At 41.4% G+C, this 20072-nt stretch overlaps 1 protein-coding gene across 4 annotated transcripts in view; it reads left to right on the forward strand.

The window, feature by feature from the left end:
- AP3S1 (adaptor related protein complex 3 subunit sigma 1) overlaps positions 1 to 20072 on the forward strand; it is an 88965-nt gene that overhangs the window by 30568 nt on the left and 38325 nt on the right. For all 4 annotated transcript variants that reach the window (XR_005211326.1, XM_037800795.1, XM_037800794.1 and 1 more), the window contains exon 2: positions 19789 to 19880. Coding sequence is in view for 3 of the 4 variants with exons in the window: in XM_037800795.1 (XP_037656723.1) it covers positions 19789 to 19880 (92 nt within the window). In the remaining variant the exon portion in view is untranslated. The remainder of the gene's footprint in view (positions 1 to 19788; positions 19881 to 20072) is intronic.

A 20072-nucleotide genomic window follows, 5' to 3' on the forward strand; every position in this document is an offset into this window, starting at 1 on the left:
GACGGTCCCATTTATCCATTTTTTCTTCTGTTGCTTGTACTTTGGGTGTAAGATCTAAGGAACCACATCCTACCACAGGATCTTGAAGATGCGTCCCTGCTTTTCTTCTAGGAGTCTTATGGTTCTGGCTTTTGTATTTAGGTCTTTGATCCATTTTGCATTAATTTTTGTATAAGGTGTAAGCTAGAGGTCCTCCTTAATTCTTTTGGATATGGGTATCCAGTTCTTCCAGCACCATTTGTTGAAGAGACTGCTCTTTCCCAGTTGCAGGGACTTGGCAGACTTGTCAAAAATCATAGATATGTGCATAGATATGAGGGTCTATTTCTGAACCATCTGTTCAATTACATTGGTCAATGTCTATCTTTTTACCAGTACCAGGGTAATTTTACCACTGTAGCTTGTCATAATATGCTTTAAAGTCAGGAAGTGAGGGTCCTCCAACTTCATTTTTCTTTCTCAAGATGTTTTTGACTATTTGGGGCCCCTTACCCTTCCAAATTAATTTGGTAACTGGCTTTTCTAATTTTGCAAAGTAGGCTGTTGGTGTTTTGATTGGGATTGTGTTGAATTTGTAAATCAGTTTGTGGAGAATTGACAACAATATTTAGTCTTCTAATCCAATCTAAGAACAGCAAATGTCCTTCCATTTATTTGGGTCTTCTTCGATTTGCAGTGCTTTATAGTTTTCTGAATACAAGTCCTTTATATCTCTGGCTGAGTTAATTCCTAGGTATTGATTCTTTTAGTTGCTATTGTAAATGGAATTTTTTTTACCCGATATCCTCTTCAGATTGCTCATTACTAGTGTATAGAAACACTGCTGACGTTTGCTTGTTGATTTTGTATCTTGCCACTTTGCTGAACTCATTTATTAGATCTAGTAGCATTTTTGTAGATTTTTCGGAATTTTCTAGGTACAGGGTCATATCATATGCAAATAATGAAAGTTTTACTTGTTCCTTTCCAATTTGGGTCCCTTTTATTTCTTTTTCTTTCCTGATTGCTATGTGTATTAGTTAGGGTTGTCTAGGGAATCAGAATCTACGAGAGGTATCTATGACTATTAATTTTATAAAACTGACTCATGCAGCTATGGGTATGCACTAGTCCAAATTCTGTAGGGCAGTCAGCAAACTGTCAACTCCAAGGAAGATGTCCGATGAACTCCTCGGAAGATGTCTGATGAACTCCTCAGGAGACGAACCGGCAACTTCTAGGAATTCCTCAGGAAATGCACTGGGATCTTCAACAAACGTGTTTGATGAACTCCTCAGGAAACTAACTGGCAACTTTCACGAACTCCTTAAGAAACACTTCACTAGTCAGCCAAAGAAGAAGTGAAGGTCCTCTATCTGTCTCACTTAGAAGTCTTCAACTGATTAATTGGATTAAATCCAGCCAATTGCATTCTCTCATTGCAGAAGACATGCCCTTTGATGAGTCATCAGTCACAGCTGCAGCCAATTGAGTGATAATTTAATAAACCAGCCTGTTGGTTTATTAACCAGCCACAAACATCCTCGCAGCAATTGTTAGGCCAGTGCTTGCTTGACCAGACAGCTGGGTACTATCACCTGGCCAAGTTGACACATGAACCTAACCATCACACTATGGAACAACTTCTAGTACAGTGTTGAATAACAGTTGTGATAGTTGTTATTCTTGCCTTATTCCTGATCTCAGAGGGAACACTTTCTTTCACCATTAAGTAGGCTGTTATTTGTGGCCTTTTTATATATGTCCTGTGTCCGGCGCCTTCTCTCTCGGTCCCACGCGTTCTGTCCTCGGCCGGCAAGGAGAGCAGAGGGAAAGAGGGAGAGACACAGACAAACTGACACTTGAGGCACACAGCGGTAGTAAATGCAAGCCTTTTACTGGAGCCAGGAAGAAAACTTTCTCTGTTACATATTCCACGCGAGGCCCTACACCCCGTGGGAGAACAACCTCTATGCGGCCGTCAGGCACGGCTCCCTGTGGGCTGTCTCTCCGAGGCTAGCGCGGGCACTTTCTTATATACGATAGTTACAACCAATGTGCAGGCACTACGTAAGCGTGTACAATAGGCTAGCAGGCAGCCGCCGCCCTAAGCGTCATATGCGGAAACGGGATGCAGGCGCCATCTTGGCTCACTCGATGGGCGGGGGTAACTCCAGAGCAGGTCTCGGCGCGTCCAACAGGCCCTAACTCTAGAGCAGGTCGCGGCTCGTTCACTAGGCCCCAACCCGGGAAGCGGCTCTCCACATCTCCCCCTTTTTTATATATTTCACCCAGTGTCTCCATTGATGAGTGTACTCCCGTGGGCTCGAGTGACCCACTACATGTTTTGGTGCTTTGGGGAGTCTGGACTAGGCCCCTGCCATTTCACGGCAGAACCTCTGGCACCGACCAGAATGCTTACCTCATATAGAGACCGGAGAGCCCGTGAGCTGGAAACGACGTGACTCTCCCTACCGGACTTTGCCTTGTAACTGGGTAGTGATAGTTGGGACAGGAGAGTGGCATCCAGCGTCAAAGGCGTCACTAGGCGTCTCTGTGCAATGGCCAGAGCCCCGTGCGGCTGTCACCGGGCTCCCGCCTACGAGACTCGCCTGAGACAAAATTTGAGACTGCTGGAACTATCAGCTAAATCCGGGATATGGCTATGGACTCTGCCGCGAACCCTGCCCCAGAGTGCCCCACCCCGAAGGGGATCGATCAGTCGAGAGCCTGCTGTTCAATATGAGGGAGGAGTAAAGGGAATCAACGATAGTTCAGCGAGTCGGGGGCTCAGCAGTGACAAAGCATCTTGTCGATTGTCGATGGCTTAGCTGCTGCGGGCTAGGTGAAGGAGTCACAGGCGGAGGGAGGTTCAAAGTCCAACAGTTCAGAGAAGCCGGAGCGCGGCGTCGGTGCGATGCTTTTGCGACCGAGAAAAGCCTCGTGGCCGTCGAGCCGACCGATGGCGACGGGGTCGCGGAGGATTGGCTGGTCCTCCGGAGCAGTGGTCATCAGAGGTGGCGAGTTGCTGGTAAAAGATAGCACCGGTCTGCTTCCTCACAAGTTGGACGATTCTGCGAATGATGTATGGTCCTAAAGCAAGAGCTAGAATAATTATTATTAGGGGGCCAAGAAAGGGAAGGATATATGGGAGGACGAGAGCGAAGAAACTGGACCAATAACTGGCAGCCTCACGATCTCTTTTACGTTTTTCCAGTCCTTCCCGGACCTTCTTTAGACTGTTCTCTGCAAGACCTGTGGTATTGGCATACACACAACACTCTTCCCCTAGGGCGGCACAGAGGCCTCCCTCTTTGAGGAGCAGAAGATCGAGGCCTCGGCGGTTTTGGAGCACCACCTCAGAGAGGGAATTAATAGAATTTTTAAGATGGGAAATAGCGTCTTGTAGGTGACGGATGTCTTCGTCGACAGCAGCCCGGAGATGAGTTAGGGCGAGACTGTGACTGGCTAATGCAGCAATCCCGGTACCAGCGCCAGCAAGACCTAGGAGGGTGGCAACCGTGAGGGCGGTGATGGGTTCTCGCTTTTGCAGCTTGGCAGGAACTGCAGTTGTTTCCAGGCGGAGGAAGAAGTCTTCCTCACTGTGGTATAGGACCCTAGGGATAAGGACAATCAGGAGGCAAGTTTCATTATGTTCATTGATGACATTCGTGCTGAGACAGGGGGTAAGTCCTGTAGAGGAGCAGAGCCATTGGGAGGAGTTGTGGGGAATAAGAAACTTGGCAGAGCTACTGGGAGGCGAATAGCTGGCACAGGCTGTGAGATTGGGAGAGTTACTTGAACGAGGGCGGATGCACTTTCCTGTATAGGAGACTGAATGGAAAGTTAGGGGGACAGTAGAGGTATTCCAATTGCACTCCGAGGGGTTGTCTCCTGCACTTTCTGAAAAGGAGAAGTTGGAGGCGATGGGCTCATACAGTGAGGAAGTGGTGGAGAGGCAGAGCCAACAGGAGGAAGTAAAATTGGGGTAGGAGACATTTAGCGAGGTGAAGGCTGCCTGGATAAGGCTGAGAAGGGGAGAGGAATAATGAGAGGGGGGCAGAGAAGGTTTGGGTGGTGGTTTTGGCGTCGCGTTGCTTGCGGCTGAGGCGTGGCTGGCTCGAGCTGAGGTACGGGTGGTTGGAGCTGAGGTGCGGGTGGTTGGCTGTGAATTTCGGTTAATGACCTTATTGGGACCAATGGCAGAGGGGTTCTTTAGTACAGCCTCCTTTTTTACAAGAATAAGGGAACCTGGGTCGACTCCTTTCCAATAAATCCTAAAGCCCCAGGTTCGACCGAGTAACCAGGAGGGATCATTAGGAAGTTGCACACTGAGATTTAAATGTGAGCAGGTACCTGTAGGTGCAATGTGGTGATGGCCTCCATAGATACCCCAGGTAATGGGTTCTTCAGGTGGTTTGCAGTTCAAGGGGGCCCATTTTAGAGTTAGGTAATGATCAGTGACGGAAGGCTTCCAATGAGTGGATAATGTTTCACATCCCCAGTATGCACAGTAATATTGGTTGGGAGAATTACAGTAAGATCTTCCAGAGTGTGAGGATGGGCACATGTAATATTGGGCTTGATTCCAACCAGTGGGGCGTACGGAAGGAGTGGGAAACAGATCAGTTGCGTTGACAAGAAAGGAAGGTCGTCCTGCCGTAACTTGGGTTTGTACAACTGTGGAATCCTCCCACCGCGCCAAGGTCCATTTCCAAGGTTGGTGGGGATTAGGATCAAAGATAGCGATACTTGGCTCACTAAGCATACTTTGCAGGAGAAAATGTAAGGTGGCAACTTTAAATGGCAGTAGGTACAACAAGGCCATACTAGAGGCTATAGGTTCTTCCCTGTTAAGGGAGACAAGCTAGCCAAGTGAAAAGCCCTACAATGCTCAAATATGTTATAGCAAGCAGGGATCTTTCTAACAGATTCCAATCTTTTGGGGCAACTGTTGCTAATCCGGCTGCAAACAGCGAAGCCAGAAGACCAATCAAGAAAAGCCAAAAGTAATTTAAGTGGTACTCCATACGATTAGTGATAGAATAAACCTGTAAGCAGGACTGCTTTCCACTTCCGGTTGTGTGCGGACTGGATGTCTCCGGATGGGTTATAGCACGAGTTATTGATGCGCTGGAAGAGAAAAGAAAAACATTTTTCTCAGGGAGAGACTTCTACCCTGGAAAGGTTATTATTAAGGGGAGCTTAATTTTGGATACTTGTGAAATTACAAGATGGCCAGCGTAAAATCTGGGGCATGGCTAAGGCCTTTAATTATAGCTTTAAAACCTAAGTAATGGTGGAGCAACACAGGGTTGTTTTCAAACAGAAAGCTCACCATGTGCTTTATATCAAAATCATATTTGAACCAGAGCCCTGATTCGAATTGTTATGTCTCCTAAAGATTTTAAATGCTTCTAAATCAAATTAATATTATTTCAGAGCAAATTTTTCCTTTTCCACCTTATAGAGTTTCTTTTAATCCACAATCTTAAATTTTTATGCCGCTGCAAAATAAAATTATCAGCAAACAAAGATCTGTAAATTAAAAGAGTTCACCATTTTAGTACAGAGTGCATGCAGCTATATGATAAGATTCCTTTAAACTCTAAAGACAATCCATCAGGGAAAAACTTTCCAGTGCATGTTATGGAAATGATTTGCACTGTGATAGTAAAATGAGGTTTTTGTTTTGTTTTATGTTATGTTTTAAAGACAATTCTAAATCATCTCTCTGGAAAGCAAGACCTCAAACTCTTTATCAGGACATTTCCTTCTCTTATGCAAATAGACAGTCCGAAGGCAGTGAGTCATCTCAATCGATTGTTCACAGTCAGCCACAGACCGATCTCCCTGCTCCACTCCCTCCCCCCTTCTCACTACCGCACCCGACTAGTCTTACATGGAGTCAAAAGTATGAGCAGACAAATACTGTTTTATTTACTAGTATAGGAAATTTTCTTAATAGTACAATTCAACAGCAAACTGAAAGACGTGGCTCCTTTGTCCAGATCAAATTTTTGTTTATATAATTTATATACTCAGCACCTCTTCTACATGGTTGTCATCATGAACTATGTTTCCCTGAGAATAAAATTATGTAGTCTTTCCTCAAAGCAGTACTATAACATGAATGTATTCATTTCAGTCAACAGCATTGAAATGCCTACTGTAAGAAAGGAGAGTTTCTCAAGTAACACATGGAACACAATTCTAAGAATGTGGCTGCCCTTAGCAGTGTGTTCTCAATGTCAAGGAAACATTGCCCAGGTGGGAGCTCCCATCTGCATCCAGTCCACCCCTTTTCGCCGGCTCTCTCTTCCTCTAAGTGCCTGGACCGCTGCACACACTCTCGCCTCCCGGGTGGCTCGCGGCCAACCCCCAGTTCAAGGATCGCGCGAACGGTCTCCCATATAGGGACTAAAGGTGGATTCAGACAAACGTTAGTCCGACGCGCCCAATCTATATCGTGACCAAACTTCAGCCAAGAAGGCAGACCGAGGCTGCCGGAGGAGGGAAACCAGGGGGCAAAAATTTCAACATCATTAAGAAACTTCTGTAGGGAGCTTTTCCTAACTGAAATACCCCTCTGCTTCAGGAGGGCTTTTAAAGGAGCTAACAAGGGTAAACTTTCAGACTGCCCCATGCTTGCAGTCGGCACTGTACTTTTAGCTAACAAAGATAAACTTTCAGACTGCCCCATGCTTGCAGTCGGCACTGTACTTTCAACCACTCGGAGAGCTCTTCCGAGTCCCCGGGACCGCCTGAGAATCCACGGGCCCTGACTCTCACGTAAAAGGAGCACTCACCTTCTCGCGCTGGCCGGGTGCAGGAAGTCCGCTGTCCACCACCAGCTCAGCTGGTCAGAGCTTGGTCGAGTGTTCGAATTCCCCGTACGGGCCACCACTTGTCCGGCGCCTTCTCTCTCGGTCCCACGCGTTCTGTCCTCGGCCGGCAAGGAGAGCAGAGGGAAAGAGGGAGAGACACAGACAAACTGACACTTGAGGCACACAGCGGTAGTAAATGCAAGCCTTTTACTGGAGCCAGGAAGAAAACTTTCTCTGTTACATATTCCACGCGAGGCCCTACACCCCGTGGGAGAACAACCTCTATGCGGCCGTCAGGCACGGCTCCCTGTGGGCTGTCTCTCCGAGGCTAGCGCGGGCACTTTCTTATATACGATAGTTACAACCAATGTGCAGGCACTACGTAAGCGTGTACAATAGGCTAGCAGGCAGCCGCCGCCCTAAGCGTCATATGCGGAAACGGGATGCAGGCGCCATCTTGGCTCACTCGATGGGCGGGGGTAACTCCAGAGCAGGTCTCGGCGCGTCCAACAGGCCCTAACTCTAGAGCAGGTCGCGGCTCGTTCACTAGGCCCCAACCCGGGAAGCGGCTCTCCACAGTCCTGTATAATATTGAAGAAGTTTACTTCTGTTTCTAGAGTCCTAAGTGTTTTTATCCAGAAACTGCTGTATTTTGTCAAATACCTTCTCTGCAGCAACTGAGATGGTCATGTGTTTCTTCTCCGTTGATTCGTTAATATGGTTTATTAACATTGATTCATTTTCTTGCGTTGAACCATCTTGCATACCTGAAATAAAACCCTGTTGGTCCTGGTGTATAATTTTAATGTGCAGTTGGATTTGATTTGCAAGTATTTTGTTCTGGATTTTTGCATCTATATTCTTTAGAGAGATTGGTCTTTTATTTTTCTTTCTTGTAGTATGTTCCCTGGTTTTGGTATTAGGGTGATGTTGGCTTCATAGAATGAGTTAGGTAGCATTCCCTCTCCTTCAATTTTTCTGGAAGAATTTGAGCCTATTTGGTATTCTTCTTGGAATGATGGTAGAATTCACCTTTGAAGCTATCTGGTCCTAGGCTTTTCTTTGTTGGGAGGTTTTTGTTGACTGATTCAGTCTCTTGTGATTGGTTTGTTGAGATCTGTTTCTTCTGGAGTCATTGTGGGTTATTTGTGTTTCTAGAAAGTTGTTCATTTCATCTAAGTTGTCTAGTTTGTTGGCATACAGTTGTTCATAGTATCCTCTTATCTGTTTTATTTCTGTTGATTCAATAGTAATGTCCCCCCTCTTATTTCTGACTTTATTTATTTGCATCTTTTTTTCTTTGTCAGTCTAGCTAAACGGCTTGTCAATTTTGTTGATCTTCTCAAAGAATCAACTTTTGCTTTTGTTGATTTTCTCTATTTTTTTTTTTTCCTCAATTTCAATTATTTCTGCTGTAATCTTTGTTACCTCTTACTTTTTTGCTTTGGATTAGTTTGGTGTTGTTTTTCTAGTTCCTCCAGATGTGCAGTCTTTAATTTTCACTCTTTCTTCCTTTTTAATGTTGGGGTTTGGGTTAATAAATTTCCCTCCCAGCACTGCCTTCACTACATCCTATACATTTTAAAAAATGTACTCTCATTTTCATTTGTTTCAAGATATTTACTGATTTCTCTTGCAGTTTCTTCTTTGATCCGCTCATTGTTTAAGAGTGTATTGTTTAAGCTACACCAGTTTGTGAAATTTGCCAGTCCTTTGCCCGTTGTTGACTTCCAGCTTCATTTCATTATGATCAGAGAATTTGTTTTGTGTAATTTAGACCTCAGCATGTGGTCTATCCTGGAGAATGATCCAAAATGAGTACTTGAGAAGACTATATCCTGCTGTCTTGGGGTACATTGTTCTGTATATGTCTGTTATGTGTGTTCATTTATCCAATTATTCAGTTCACCATTTCATTATTGATCCTCTGTCTAGATGTTCTATTGATGTGAATGGTGTATTGAAGTCTGCAGCTATCATTGTAAAAATATCTATTTCTCCCTTCATTTTTGCTAGTGTTTTCCTCATATATTTTGGGGCACCCTGGTTAGGTGCATATATGTTTATGATTGTTATTTCTTCTTGCTGGATTGCCCCTTTTATTAATGTAATGTCCTTTTTTTTTAAATCTCTTATAACAGCTTTGCATTTAATGTCTATTTTGTCTGATATTAGTATAGCTGCCCCACCCCAGCTTTTTTTTTTTTTTTTGTTTTGGATACTGTTTGTGTGGAATATCTTTGCAGCCTTTCACTTTCAACCTATTTGTATCCTTCTGTCTGAGGTAAGTCTCTTGTAGACAGCATATAGATGGCTCAGTTTTTAAAATCCGTTGTTCCATTCTGTGTCTTTTGATTGGGAGTTAATCCTTTAACAATCAGTGTTATTACTATAAAGGCAGTATTTACTTCAACATATTATCTTTTGATTTTTATTTGCCATATCTTATTTTTGTCTATCTCTTTACCCTTTTAGTTACTCTTACTGATAATCTTCATTTCTCCACCCTCCTCCAGGCCTCTCTCTCCTGCTCTTTCATTTCAGCCTGCAGGACTGCCTTTAATATTTCTTGTAGGGCAGGCTTCTAGTTAGTGAACTCACTCACCTTTTGCTTATCTGTCAATATCTTAACCTCTCCAAAGGACAGTTTTGCCAGATTTAGAATTCTTGGCTGGCAGTTTTTATGTTTCAATTTCCTAAGTATATCACACGATTGCCTTCTCACCTCCATGGTATCTAATGAGAAAACAGCACTTAGTCTTATTTGGCATCCCTTGTATGTGGTGAGTCACTTTTTTCTTACTGCTTTCAGAATTCTCTGTTTATTTTTGGCAGTTGACAATTTGATTAGTATGTGTCTTGAAGTAGGTATATTCTTATTTATTTGGTTTGGGGTGCATTGTACTTCTTGGATCTGGATATCAGTGGCTTTCATAAGAGTCAGGAAATTCTCAGCCATTATTTCCTCAAATATTCCTTTTGCCCTGCATTAGTCAGGGTTCTCTAGGGAAGAAGAACAACAAGAGATATCTGTAAATAATATGAGATTTTATAAACGTGTCTCATGCAACTATGGGAATGCACAAGTACAAATTCTGTAGGGCAGGCTGAAAGTTAGCATTCTGATGAAGGTCTTCCGTGAATTCCCCAGGAGAGGCTTGCTGGCTGAAGTAGAGACAGAGGTTCTCTCTTCCGACTACTGACCCTTAAAAGCCTTCAATTGATTAGTCGTGGAAGACTCCCCTTAGCCAACTGCAGATGTAATCATCCATAGATGTTTTCAGTCATACTTATGATTTAAGTCCATGATATGTCCTTGCAGCAACAAATACGCCAGGGCTTGCCAACCAGACAACTGGGCACCATTACCTGGCCAGTGTGACACATGAACGTAACCATCACATGCCACATTCCCCTCTCTTCATCCTCTGGGACATCCATGACTTGAATGTGCATTTTGTGTGTCATTTGGTTCCCAGAGACTCTGCTTAAGTTTTCCCATTCTCTTCTCTATCTGTTTGTTTGTTTGTTTGTTTGTTTGTTTTTTGTCTGTGTGAATTCAGACTTGCTAATCCTTTCTTCTTCTTTTCAAATCTGCTCTTCTGTGCTTCTGGTAAATTTTAAATTTCAGCTTTTCTGCCTGTATTCCATGAGTTCTGTTATCTTTCTTTGCATGCTTTCAAATTCTTCTTTATGCTCACCTTTTGTCTTCTTACTATCCTTTATGTCTTTAGCCATTTCTTTGAATTTGTTTAGGAGATTTGTTTCAGTATCTTTGATTAGTTCCAGATTCTGTATCTCCTCTGACTTTTTGAGTTGTTTCTTTGACTGGGCCATATCTTCCTGTTTCTTAATATGATTTATTTCTTGCTGATGGCTGGGCATTGGATTATCTTGGTGCATTTACTCTGATGGTTGGATTCTCTCTCTTGTCAAAGCTTTTATTGTTGATTGGATTTGTGTTAATGCTCTTCTTTGACACTTGGTTCATCAGTATTACCCAATCAGAGCTGAGCCAGAGACCCACAAAGAGGGTGCATACCACCTCCACAGGGCCCCAGGGTGAAGATCAGATAAAGATGCCCAAAAGCCTTTAATCCCACTCTCCAAGGGTGTACTTTTCTGGCCTGCCCAGCATATGGCCCTCTTCACCCAAAAGCCTTTTAGGTATACTTTCCTCACCTGCCAGCAGATGGTGCTCTTCGGCAACCTATTCCCCTCAGCTCTCAAAGCCAAGCTCTTCATATCTCTCTGCCTATTCCAGACAATAGTGTAGCTGCACTGGTTGGGCTGGATTGAAACCACTGGTGGTCTCAGAAGTCCAAATTTGCTAGCCCAGAGCCAGCACTGTGCTAGACCATGTCTTGCCACATTCTTGGGAGAGTGGACCTTTGCTGCCTTTTCAGTCTGGAGCTGCCCCCACACCGGAGAATGGAGAACTGGATGCTTTCTGCTCCTGGGGTAGGTACCAGGAACTGGGGCAGAGAGGATATACTCACAGTGTCTCACCGTAACTTCTCCGTCTCTTCGTCCAGTACTTTCCTTGGTGTTATAGGCACTCTCCCCCAATCTTCAGAGCCCCAGATCTGTTGTTACAGACAGTTTCTGCCTGACTCCTAATTGTATTTCTGGCTGAGAAGTAAGTCTAGCTTCTCCCTAATTGGCCATCTTGGATCTTCTCCCTCATCTGATTTTTTTTGTTGTTGTTGTTTTTAGTTTTTAGTTTTTATTGAGATTGTTCACATACCATACAATTATCCAAAGATCCAAAGTGTACAGTTTACCCTCATACAGCTGTGCATCCATCACCACACTTAATTTTTGTTCAATTCTTAGAACCTTTTCATCACTCCAGACAAGAAATAGAGCAAAAGAAGAAAACAGAAAAAGAAAAGAAAAGAAAAGGAAATTCGAATCCTCCCATATCCCTAACCAACCCCCCTCCATTGTTGACTCATAGTATTGGTATAGTACATTTGTTACTGTTTATGAAAGAACGTTGAAATACTAGCAACTGTAGTATATAGTTTGCAATAGCTATATATTTTTTCCCTATGTGCCTCTCTATTATTAACTTCAAGTTGTATTGTCATATTTGTTCTGATTCATGGAAGAGATTTCTAATATTGTACGGTTAATCATGGACATTGCCCACCATTGGATTCAGTTTTATACATTCCCATCTTCTGACCTCCAACTTTCCTTCTGGTGACATGTATGACTCTGAGCTTCCCTTTCCACCTCCTTCATGTACCATTCAGCACTGTTAGTTATTCTCACATCTTGCTACCAACACCTCTGTTCATTTCCAAACATTTAAGTTCATCCTAGTTGAAGATTCTGCTCATACTAAGCAACCACTCCCCATTCTTTAGCCTTGTTCTATATCTTGGTACCTTACGTTTCATGTCTGTGAGTTTACATATTACAATTAGTTCCTATCAGTGAGACCCTGCAATATTTGTCCTTATGTGTCTGGCTTATTTCACTCAGTATATTGCCCCCAAGGTTTCGTCATCAACCCATTTTTTTTTTTTAAGGTGGTTTTGTTCACACACCATACATTCTATCCTAAGTAAACAATCGATGGTTCCCTGTATAGTCACATATTTATGTGTTCACTACCCTCACCACTGTCTATATAAGGGCATCTACATTTCTTCCACAAGACAGGAGAGAGAGTCAAAGAAGGTAGAGAGGCAAAAGAAAAAGAAAAAAGAAAGAGGAAGAAAAAAAATGACAGCTAGGAAGCAGCAAAAGGAAAGATAGCCTTAAATCAAAGTAGAATAAAGAGTCAGACGTGACCACCAATGTTAAATGTCTCACACCCCTCCCCTGTCCCCCCCCTCTTATCTGCATTTACCTTGGTATATCGCCTTTGTTACATTAAAGGAAGCACAGTACAATGATTCTGTTAATTACATTCTCTAGTTTACTTTGATTGCATCCCTCCCCCAGTGCCTCCCCATTTTTAACACCTTGCAAGGTTGACATTCGCGTATTCTCCCTCGTGAAAGAACATATTTGTACATTTCATCACAATTGTTGAGCACTCTAGATTTCACCGAGTTACACACTCCCAGTCTTTATCTTTCCTCCTTTCTTCTGGTGTCTCACATGCTCCCAGCCTTCCTCTCTCAACCATATTCATAGTTATCTTTGTTCAGTGAACATAACTTGTTGTGCTACCATCTCCCAAAAAAATTGTATTCCAAACCTCTCACTCCTATCTTCTCCTATCACTCTGTAGTGCTCCCTTTAGTATTCCTGTAGGGCAGGTGTCTTGTCCACAAAGTCTCTCATTGTCTGTCTGTCAGAAAATATTTTGAGCTCTTCCTCATATTTGAAGGACAGTTTTGCTGGATATAGGATTCTTGTTTGGCAGTTTTTCTCTTTCAGTATCTTAAATATATCACACCACTTCCTTCTTGCCTCCAAGTTTTCTGCTGAGAGATCCGCACATAGTCTTATTAAGCTTCCTTTGTATGTGATGGATCACTTTTCTCTTGCTGCTTTCAGGATTCTCTCTTTGTCTTTTATGTTTGGTAATCTGATTATTAAGTGTCTTGGCATAGGCCTATTCAGGTCTGTTCTGTTTGGAGTACATTGCACTTCTTGGATCTTTAATTTTATGTCTTTCATAAGAGATGGGAAATTTTCATTGATTATTTCCTCTATTATTGCTTCTGCCCCTTTCCCCTTCTCTTCTTCTTCTGGGACACCAATATACATACTTTCCTATATTTCGTTTCATCCTTAAGTTCCCGGAGACATTGCTCGTATTTTTTCATTCTTTTCTCCATTTGCTCCTTTGTGTGTAGGCTTTCAGGTGTTTTGTCCTCCAGTTCTTGAGTGTTTTCTTCTGCCTCTTGAGATCTGCTGTTGTATGTTTCCACTGTGTCTTTCATCTCTTGTGTTGTGCCTTTCATTTCCATAGATTCTACTAGTTGTTTTTTTTTGAGCTTTCAATTTCTGCCTTATGTATGCCCAGTGTTTTCTTTATAGCTTCTATCTCTTTTGCCATATCTTCTCTAAACTTTTTGAGTTGATTTAGCGTTAGTTGTTTAAATTCCTGTATCTCAGTTGAAGTGTCAGTTTGTTCCTTTCACTGGGCCATAACTTCGTTTTTCCTAGTGTAGTTTGCAGTTTTCTGTTTTCTAGGCATCTGACCTCCTAGGACACCCCAGTCAAGTTTTCCCAGAGGAGAACAGGCTCAGGTCACAGAAGGAGGAAATACTCAGTGTCTGGTTTCCCTGATGGTTTTTCTTAGAGGATTGACACACCTGGTGTTTTTCTGCCCAGCAGGTGCACCTGTCAGCCTCTCAGGGGCTGGTGTAAGGGGGTGTGGCCTATGGCTCTCCTCCCCCAGGCTTTGGGGTCTGGTTCCAGTAAGGCAGGTATTAGAGCTGGGCCCCTCCCTTTCCTCTTGGGAAGCTATGCCCCCTCCAGAGAGGTCATTTGCATATAAATAGATTCTTTGTTTCTCTGACTCAGAGTGCTGAGATTTTAAAATGGCTGAGGCTTTCTCTACTGAGAAGAGCTGTGAGCTGAAAATGGCTGAGGCTTTCTCCACTGAGCTGCCCAGGTTAAGATAGAAAGGGAGAGAAAGCTCCCAGATTCACCCGTCAGCCAGAGATAGTACCCAATCCTCTGGGCTCCCCGCCCTGAGACAGATACGTCCCCTGACTCTCCCAAGTCAGTTGTCACCAAAAGCCTCTGTCTGCTTCTTGGGGATTCACTGTCTGTATTAAGCAGTTAACCTTAAAACCCCAGTTGGAGGTGGGCTGAAGACACTAGCTTGTTTGGAGAGTGCTGCTCTGGAGCACCGCAAGGCTTCCGTGAAGGAGGGGCTGTCAGCTCTCGGCTCTCGGCTTGGGTCTGCAGTTTTTACTTACGGATTTTATGCTGCGATCTCAGGCATTCCTCCCAATTCATGTTGGTGTATGATGAGTGGACAGTCATGTTTGTCTCCCCTCAGTTATTCCAGGTTATTTACTAGTTTTTTGGTCGCTTATGAATTGTTCCAGGGGGACTAACAGTCTTCCATTCCTGTCTATGCTGCCATCTTCTCCCTCATCTGATTTGGTATCAGTTTTAAATTAGCTGCACCACATGAATTTAGAATTGTTAATTATTTGCACTTTGGAAGAGTTGTATAAGATTGGATTACTGTTTCTTGGATCATTGGTCAAGCTTGGTATTAAAGCCATCAGAGTCTGATTTATTTTTGGTGGGGATATTTAAAAGTACTATTCTATCTCTACTTTAGGAAGATGGTGTTGTCAAAGTGCTTCTATTTCTTCCTTAGACAGTTTTAGCAAGTTTTTTTTTTATTTTTTTAAGGATTTTGCCATTTCATCTTAGGTTTTCAGATTTATTAGCAAAAATTTCATAAGAATGTCTTATTGTATATTAAATCTCTGCAGCATTTTAAACTAATTTCCCCTTTTGTTCCTTATATTTCTTATTAATACTTTGTCTCTCCTCCACTCTTTTTTGTTTGTTTCTATTGATTAATCTTTCCAGTGGTTTCGTTTTTGTCTTTAATGAACCAACATTTAGTCTCATTTAACCATTCTGGTGTAGTTCGTTAATCTGTGTTTTTTATTGTGTTCCTTTTACTTTATTTGCATTTTGTTCTGCTGTACTTTTTCTTAAGAATTTTGAGACTTCTTTTCTTATATGTCCCGTATATAATACTTTGGTATTTTTGCTACTGTTGAGTTCTAATACCCATTATGTTAGGGTTGTAATAACTAACATTCATTATGGGTTTGTTAAATAGCAGCCATTCTCGTAGGTATGAAATGATAGCTCATTGTGGTTTTGAATTGCATTTCTCTAATAGGTAGTGAAAATGAGCATCTTTTCATGTGCTTTTTAGCCATTTGTATTTCCTCTTTGGAAAAATGTCTATTCTTGTCTTTTGCCCATTTTTAAATTGGATTGTTTGACTTTTTGTTGAACTGTAGGATTTCTTTACATATTCTGGATATCAAACCCTTATTCAGATGTGTGGTTTCCAAATATTTTCTCCCATTTAGTAAGCTGCCTTTTCACCCTTTTGACAAATACAGAAGTATTCACTTTTGAGGCAGTCCCATTTATCTAATTTTTGTTCCATTGCTTATGCTTTTGGTGTAAGGCCTAAGAAACTACTGCCTATCACTAGATCTTGAAAACAGTTTCCTACATTTTTTCCTAGGAGTTTTATGGTACTGATACTTACATTTAGGTCTTTGATCCATTATTTACATTTTCCATTTCCTTATTGATCCTGTTTAGATGTCTATCTTATGAATAGAGTGGTGTGTTGAAGTGTCCCACTGTTATAAAGATGTCTGTTACTCCCTTCAGTTTTGCCAGTGTTTTCTTCATGTACTTTGGAGAACCTTGATTAGGTGCATTAATATTTATGATATTTCTTATTGGTGAATTGCCCCTTTTTATTAATATATAGTGTCCTTCATCTCTTATAACATTTTTGCCTTAAGGTCTGTTTTGTCTGGTATGAGTACAACTACCTCAGCTTTTTGGGGGGATAAGGGGTTACTGCTTGCATGGAATATCTTTTTCCTTCCTTTCACTTTCAGCCTATTTGTATCTTGGTCTAAAATGACTCTTTTGTAACAGCATATAGATGGTTTTTTAAAATCCATTTTGCCAGTCTTTCTTCTGATTGGGGAGTTTAATTCATTAACGTTCAGTGTTATTACTGTAAAGGCAAGACTTACTTCAACCATTTCCTCCTGTTGCTTTTATTTGTCAGATCTATTTTTTTCTCTCTTTTTATCCTTTTATTATCCTTTCTAGTACTGTTCATTTCTGTACTTTCTTCCAGACCTTTCTTTCCTGTCTTTCTTTTCAGCCAGCAGAACTCCCTTTAGTAATTCTTATAGGTCAGGTCTCTTGTTAATGAACTTTTCTCACCTTCTGTTTATGTTTGAATATTTTAAACTCTCCTTCATTTTTGAAGGACAGCTTTGCTGGATAGATAATTCTTGGCTGACAATTTTTATATTTCAGTATCTTAAATATATTGTACCACTGCCTTCTCACCTCGATGGTGTCTAATGAGAAGTCAGCACTTAGTCTTACTTGGCTGTCCATGCATGTGTTGAATGTTTTCTCTTGCTGTTTTCAGAATTCTCTAGTTTTGGCATTTGACAGTCTGATTATTATGTGTCTTGGAGTGGGTCTATTCTGTTTTTTTCTGTTTGGGTTATGTTGATATTCTTGGATTTGCGTATTTATGTCTTTTATAAGGGTTGGTAAATTTTCAGCCATTATTTCATCATATATTCTTCCTGACCATTTTCCCTTCTCTCCTCCTTTGGGACCCCTGTGATACATATGTTTGTGTGCTTCATGTTGTGAGTCATTTCCCTGAGAGCTTACTCAAATTTTTCCATTTTTTTGGGTCCATTTGTTCTTTTGCACGTTTGAATTAGGTTGCTCTGTCTTCTAGCTTGCTGGTCCTTTCTGTTGCCAATTCAAATCTGCTTTTGTGTGTCTCTCACATATTTTTTTATTTCATCTACAGTGTCTTTCATTTCCATGTCTGTTGTTTTTCTCTGTATTCTTTCAAATTCTTCTTTATGCTCCCATAGTGTCTTCTTAATATTCTTTCTCTCTTTATGCATATTTTCCTTCATGACCTTGAGTTGATTTAGGAGATTTGTTTGAACGTCTTTGATCAGTTGTTTCAAATTCTGTGCCTCCTCCATTTTAATTTGTTCCTTTCGCTTCCTATGTTTTAGTATGCCTTTTGACTTTTTGATGGTATCTGGTCATCTTATTATCTTGATAGGTTTATTCTGAAGGTCAGTTTCCCTCTCTTGTTCATGATTTAGTTGTTACTCAGGCTTTTATTAGGGAACTGCTTTGACAGTTTGCTGGTCATTATTTCCCAGCCAAAGCAGGCTCATATCCATGCAGGGGCATAGACCAGTTCCAATTGGCCTGGGATAGGGTCTGGGAAGACTCAAAAAAAGCCCTGCTTTTTTCCTCTGCACTCTCCAGGCTGCCAAGCAGATGACGCTCTTCGATTACTTATTCATCCTTAAAAGCTGTTTAACTCATGGAGCTCAGCAGCTTCTGACTGAGTGGGGCTGAAACTGTGGAGTTCCTGTGCTCTTACTTTGCTAGCCAATATCTGGTTCAGTGTTTGGACTGTGTCCTGCTCTTAACTTGGGCTAGAGGACTCCCACAGCTGCCCCAGTCCTCTGCCATATCCCAGGCAAGGATCAGGCTGCTGCTTTCCTTGAGGGTGGGGGGTTGGCCCCAAGAGCCATGACCAGAATTACAGTCACTGCCCACGTGTTTTCAGTCTCTTCCTCCTGCACTGACCTGGGCATTGAAATGTCCTCCTCTCTCTCTCGGGTCCCCAAACAGTTGATTTGGACAGTTTCTGCCTAGCTCCTTGCTGCTATGGGGAAACAAGTAGGTTCTGCTGTTCCTTCCCTAATCCTCCATTTTGGAAGCTCCTCCTTGGGGCCCTTTTGTATTCCACCCTCCTCAGCAGCTTGTTTCCTGCCCTGGATCTCTGTGGACTTGGCTCTCTGTGTCTTTCTATACTTGGGCATCTATGTCGCTGCTGTGAGAGATTTTTTAGTCTGTGTCCTCAGTGGGAAGTGGGAAGAATCCTGGCTCTTGCCTCTGGGTACTTCCCAAGCTGCATGGAACCAAATGAGGGGAAGATGACTGGCCAGGCCAGGATGGAAGTTTCCTGCCTGATATTTTTCTCTTCGTTCAATTCAGCATTTGTGGGATCCTTCTCTAGTCTTTACCTTCCTCCAGACTTCTTAGCAAGTGAGATTTGTCCTTTTTGTCACTGAATCTCTATGGAGAGGTTTTCAGTAGATGTATTATGTCACCATGATGATGACATGATCCCAGTTCATTAATTTTTACTGCTGATAGGATTGTGTTTTATGAGTATACCATGACATTCTGTGATCGATGGACATTTGGCTTTTCATCTTTTTTTTTTTTTTTTTTTTTCTTTTTTTGCTGTTACAAGCGGTTGTTACGTGAACATTCTTCAAGTCTCCTAGTGCTCGGGTTGAGTTTTTATATTTATATATATTTATGGAATTGCCAATATTCAATTGTTTTTGACCTTCAAAAATAGTGGTTTCATATGGCTTAAGAGTGGGAGTGCTGGATTATAAAACTGTTTTCCTAAGTGATTATACCATTTACATTTCCATTTGTGGGATGAGAATTTCTTTGGCTCCACATCTTTCTCAGCATTTGATACTGTTGTATTTTTATACTTTTGCCATTATGGTATATATGAAGCTATCTTGTTATGTTAGTTTGCATTTTAGTTATTACTGATTACATTGGCGTGTCTTCTTTTGTTTTTTTGTTTGTTTTTTTGTTTGTTTTTTACTAGGGCATGAATTGCTTGGTTGAATTCAACAAATATTTATTGAGTAACTGTTGGTTTAGGCCGTGCTTATATAGGATGAATAAGATGTATAGGTCCTGACCTCAATTTGCATTTAGTAGTGGTTAAACCTACTCAGTTGGGAGCTCCAAACTTCTGTATCTTCCTTTCATTCAAATATAGATCAGTTACATGAATTATTTATAGCTTTACCTCTCTGCTTCAGTTTATTCATTTGTAAAACATGGTTCTGTGACTAGGTAATATCTAGTGTCCATTTTACTAATGTGTGTAATTCACTCCAATTTTTTTCTTGGTAGTTTTTGAAACTTGGGAATAAGTTGATTTTATTGTAAAAAATTGTAAAGCGTTGATATTATTTTCATTTTCATAAAAAAAGTTGGGTTTTGTTTGCATAAGGTGTGATTTATTTACGTTTACTTTAATGACATCTAAGTTACTTCTCCAAGAACTCTTCTCTTACATGGATTTTTCAGATTTATAGTGCTATCTTTTAATTTTAAAATTCTTAAAGTATTGTTAGACCTATAAACTCCATCCTAATGAATATGAATTATTCTTTCTCAGAGTGAAGATACACAACAACAAATCATCAGGGAGACTTTCCATTTGGTATCTAAAAGAGATGAAAATGTTTGTAATTTCCTAGAAGGAGGATTGTAAGTAAAGCATTTCATAGACATTTCTAATCTTTGACTCTATGATTAAAATATGTACTGTTTAATCAGTTTGTAGTACAAGTTTCTTTGTTCTGATTAGTTGGATTAGGTGAATTAATTACCACTATGTTAATTATAAATCTAACTTAAAGAATTTTTTTAAATATGATTTTTTTTAACATTTTATAAGGT

Source organism: Choloepus didactylus, chromosome 13 (genome assembly GCF_015220235.1).
Source record: "Choloepus didactylus isolate mChoDid1 chromosome 13, mChoDid1.pri, whole genome shotgun sequence".
Lineage (NCBI taxonomy): Eukaryota > Metazoa > Chordata > Mammalia > Pilosa > Megalonychidae > Choloepus > Choloepus didactylus.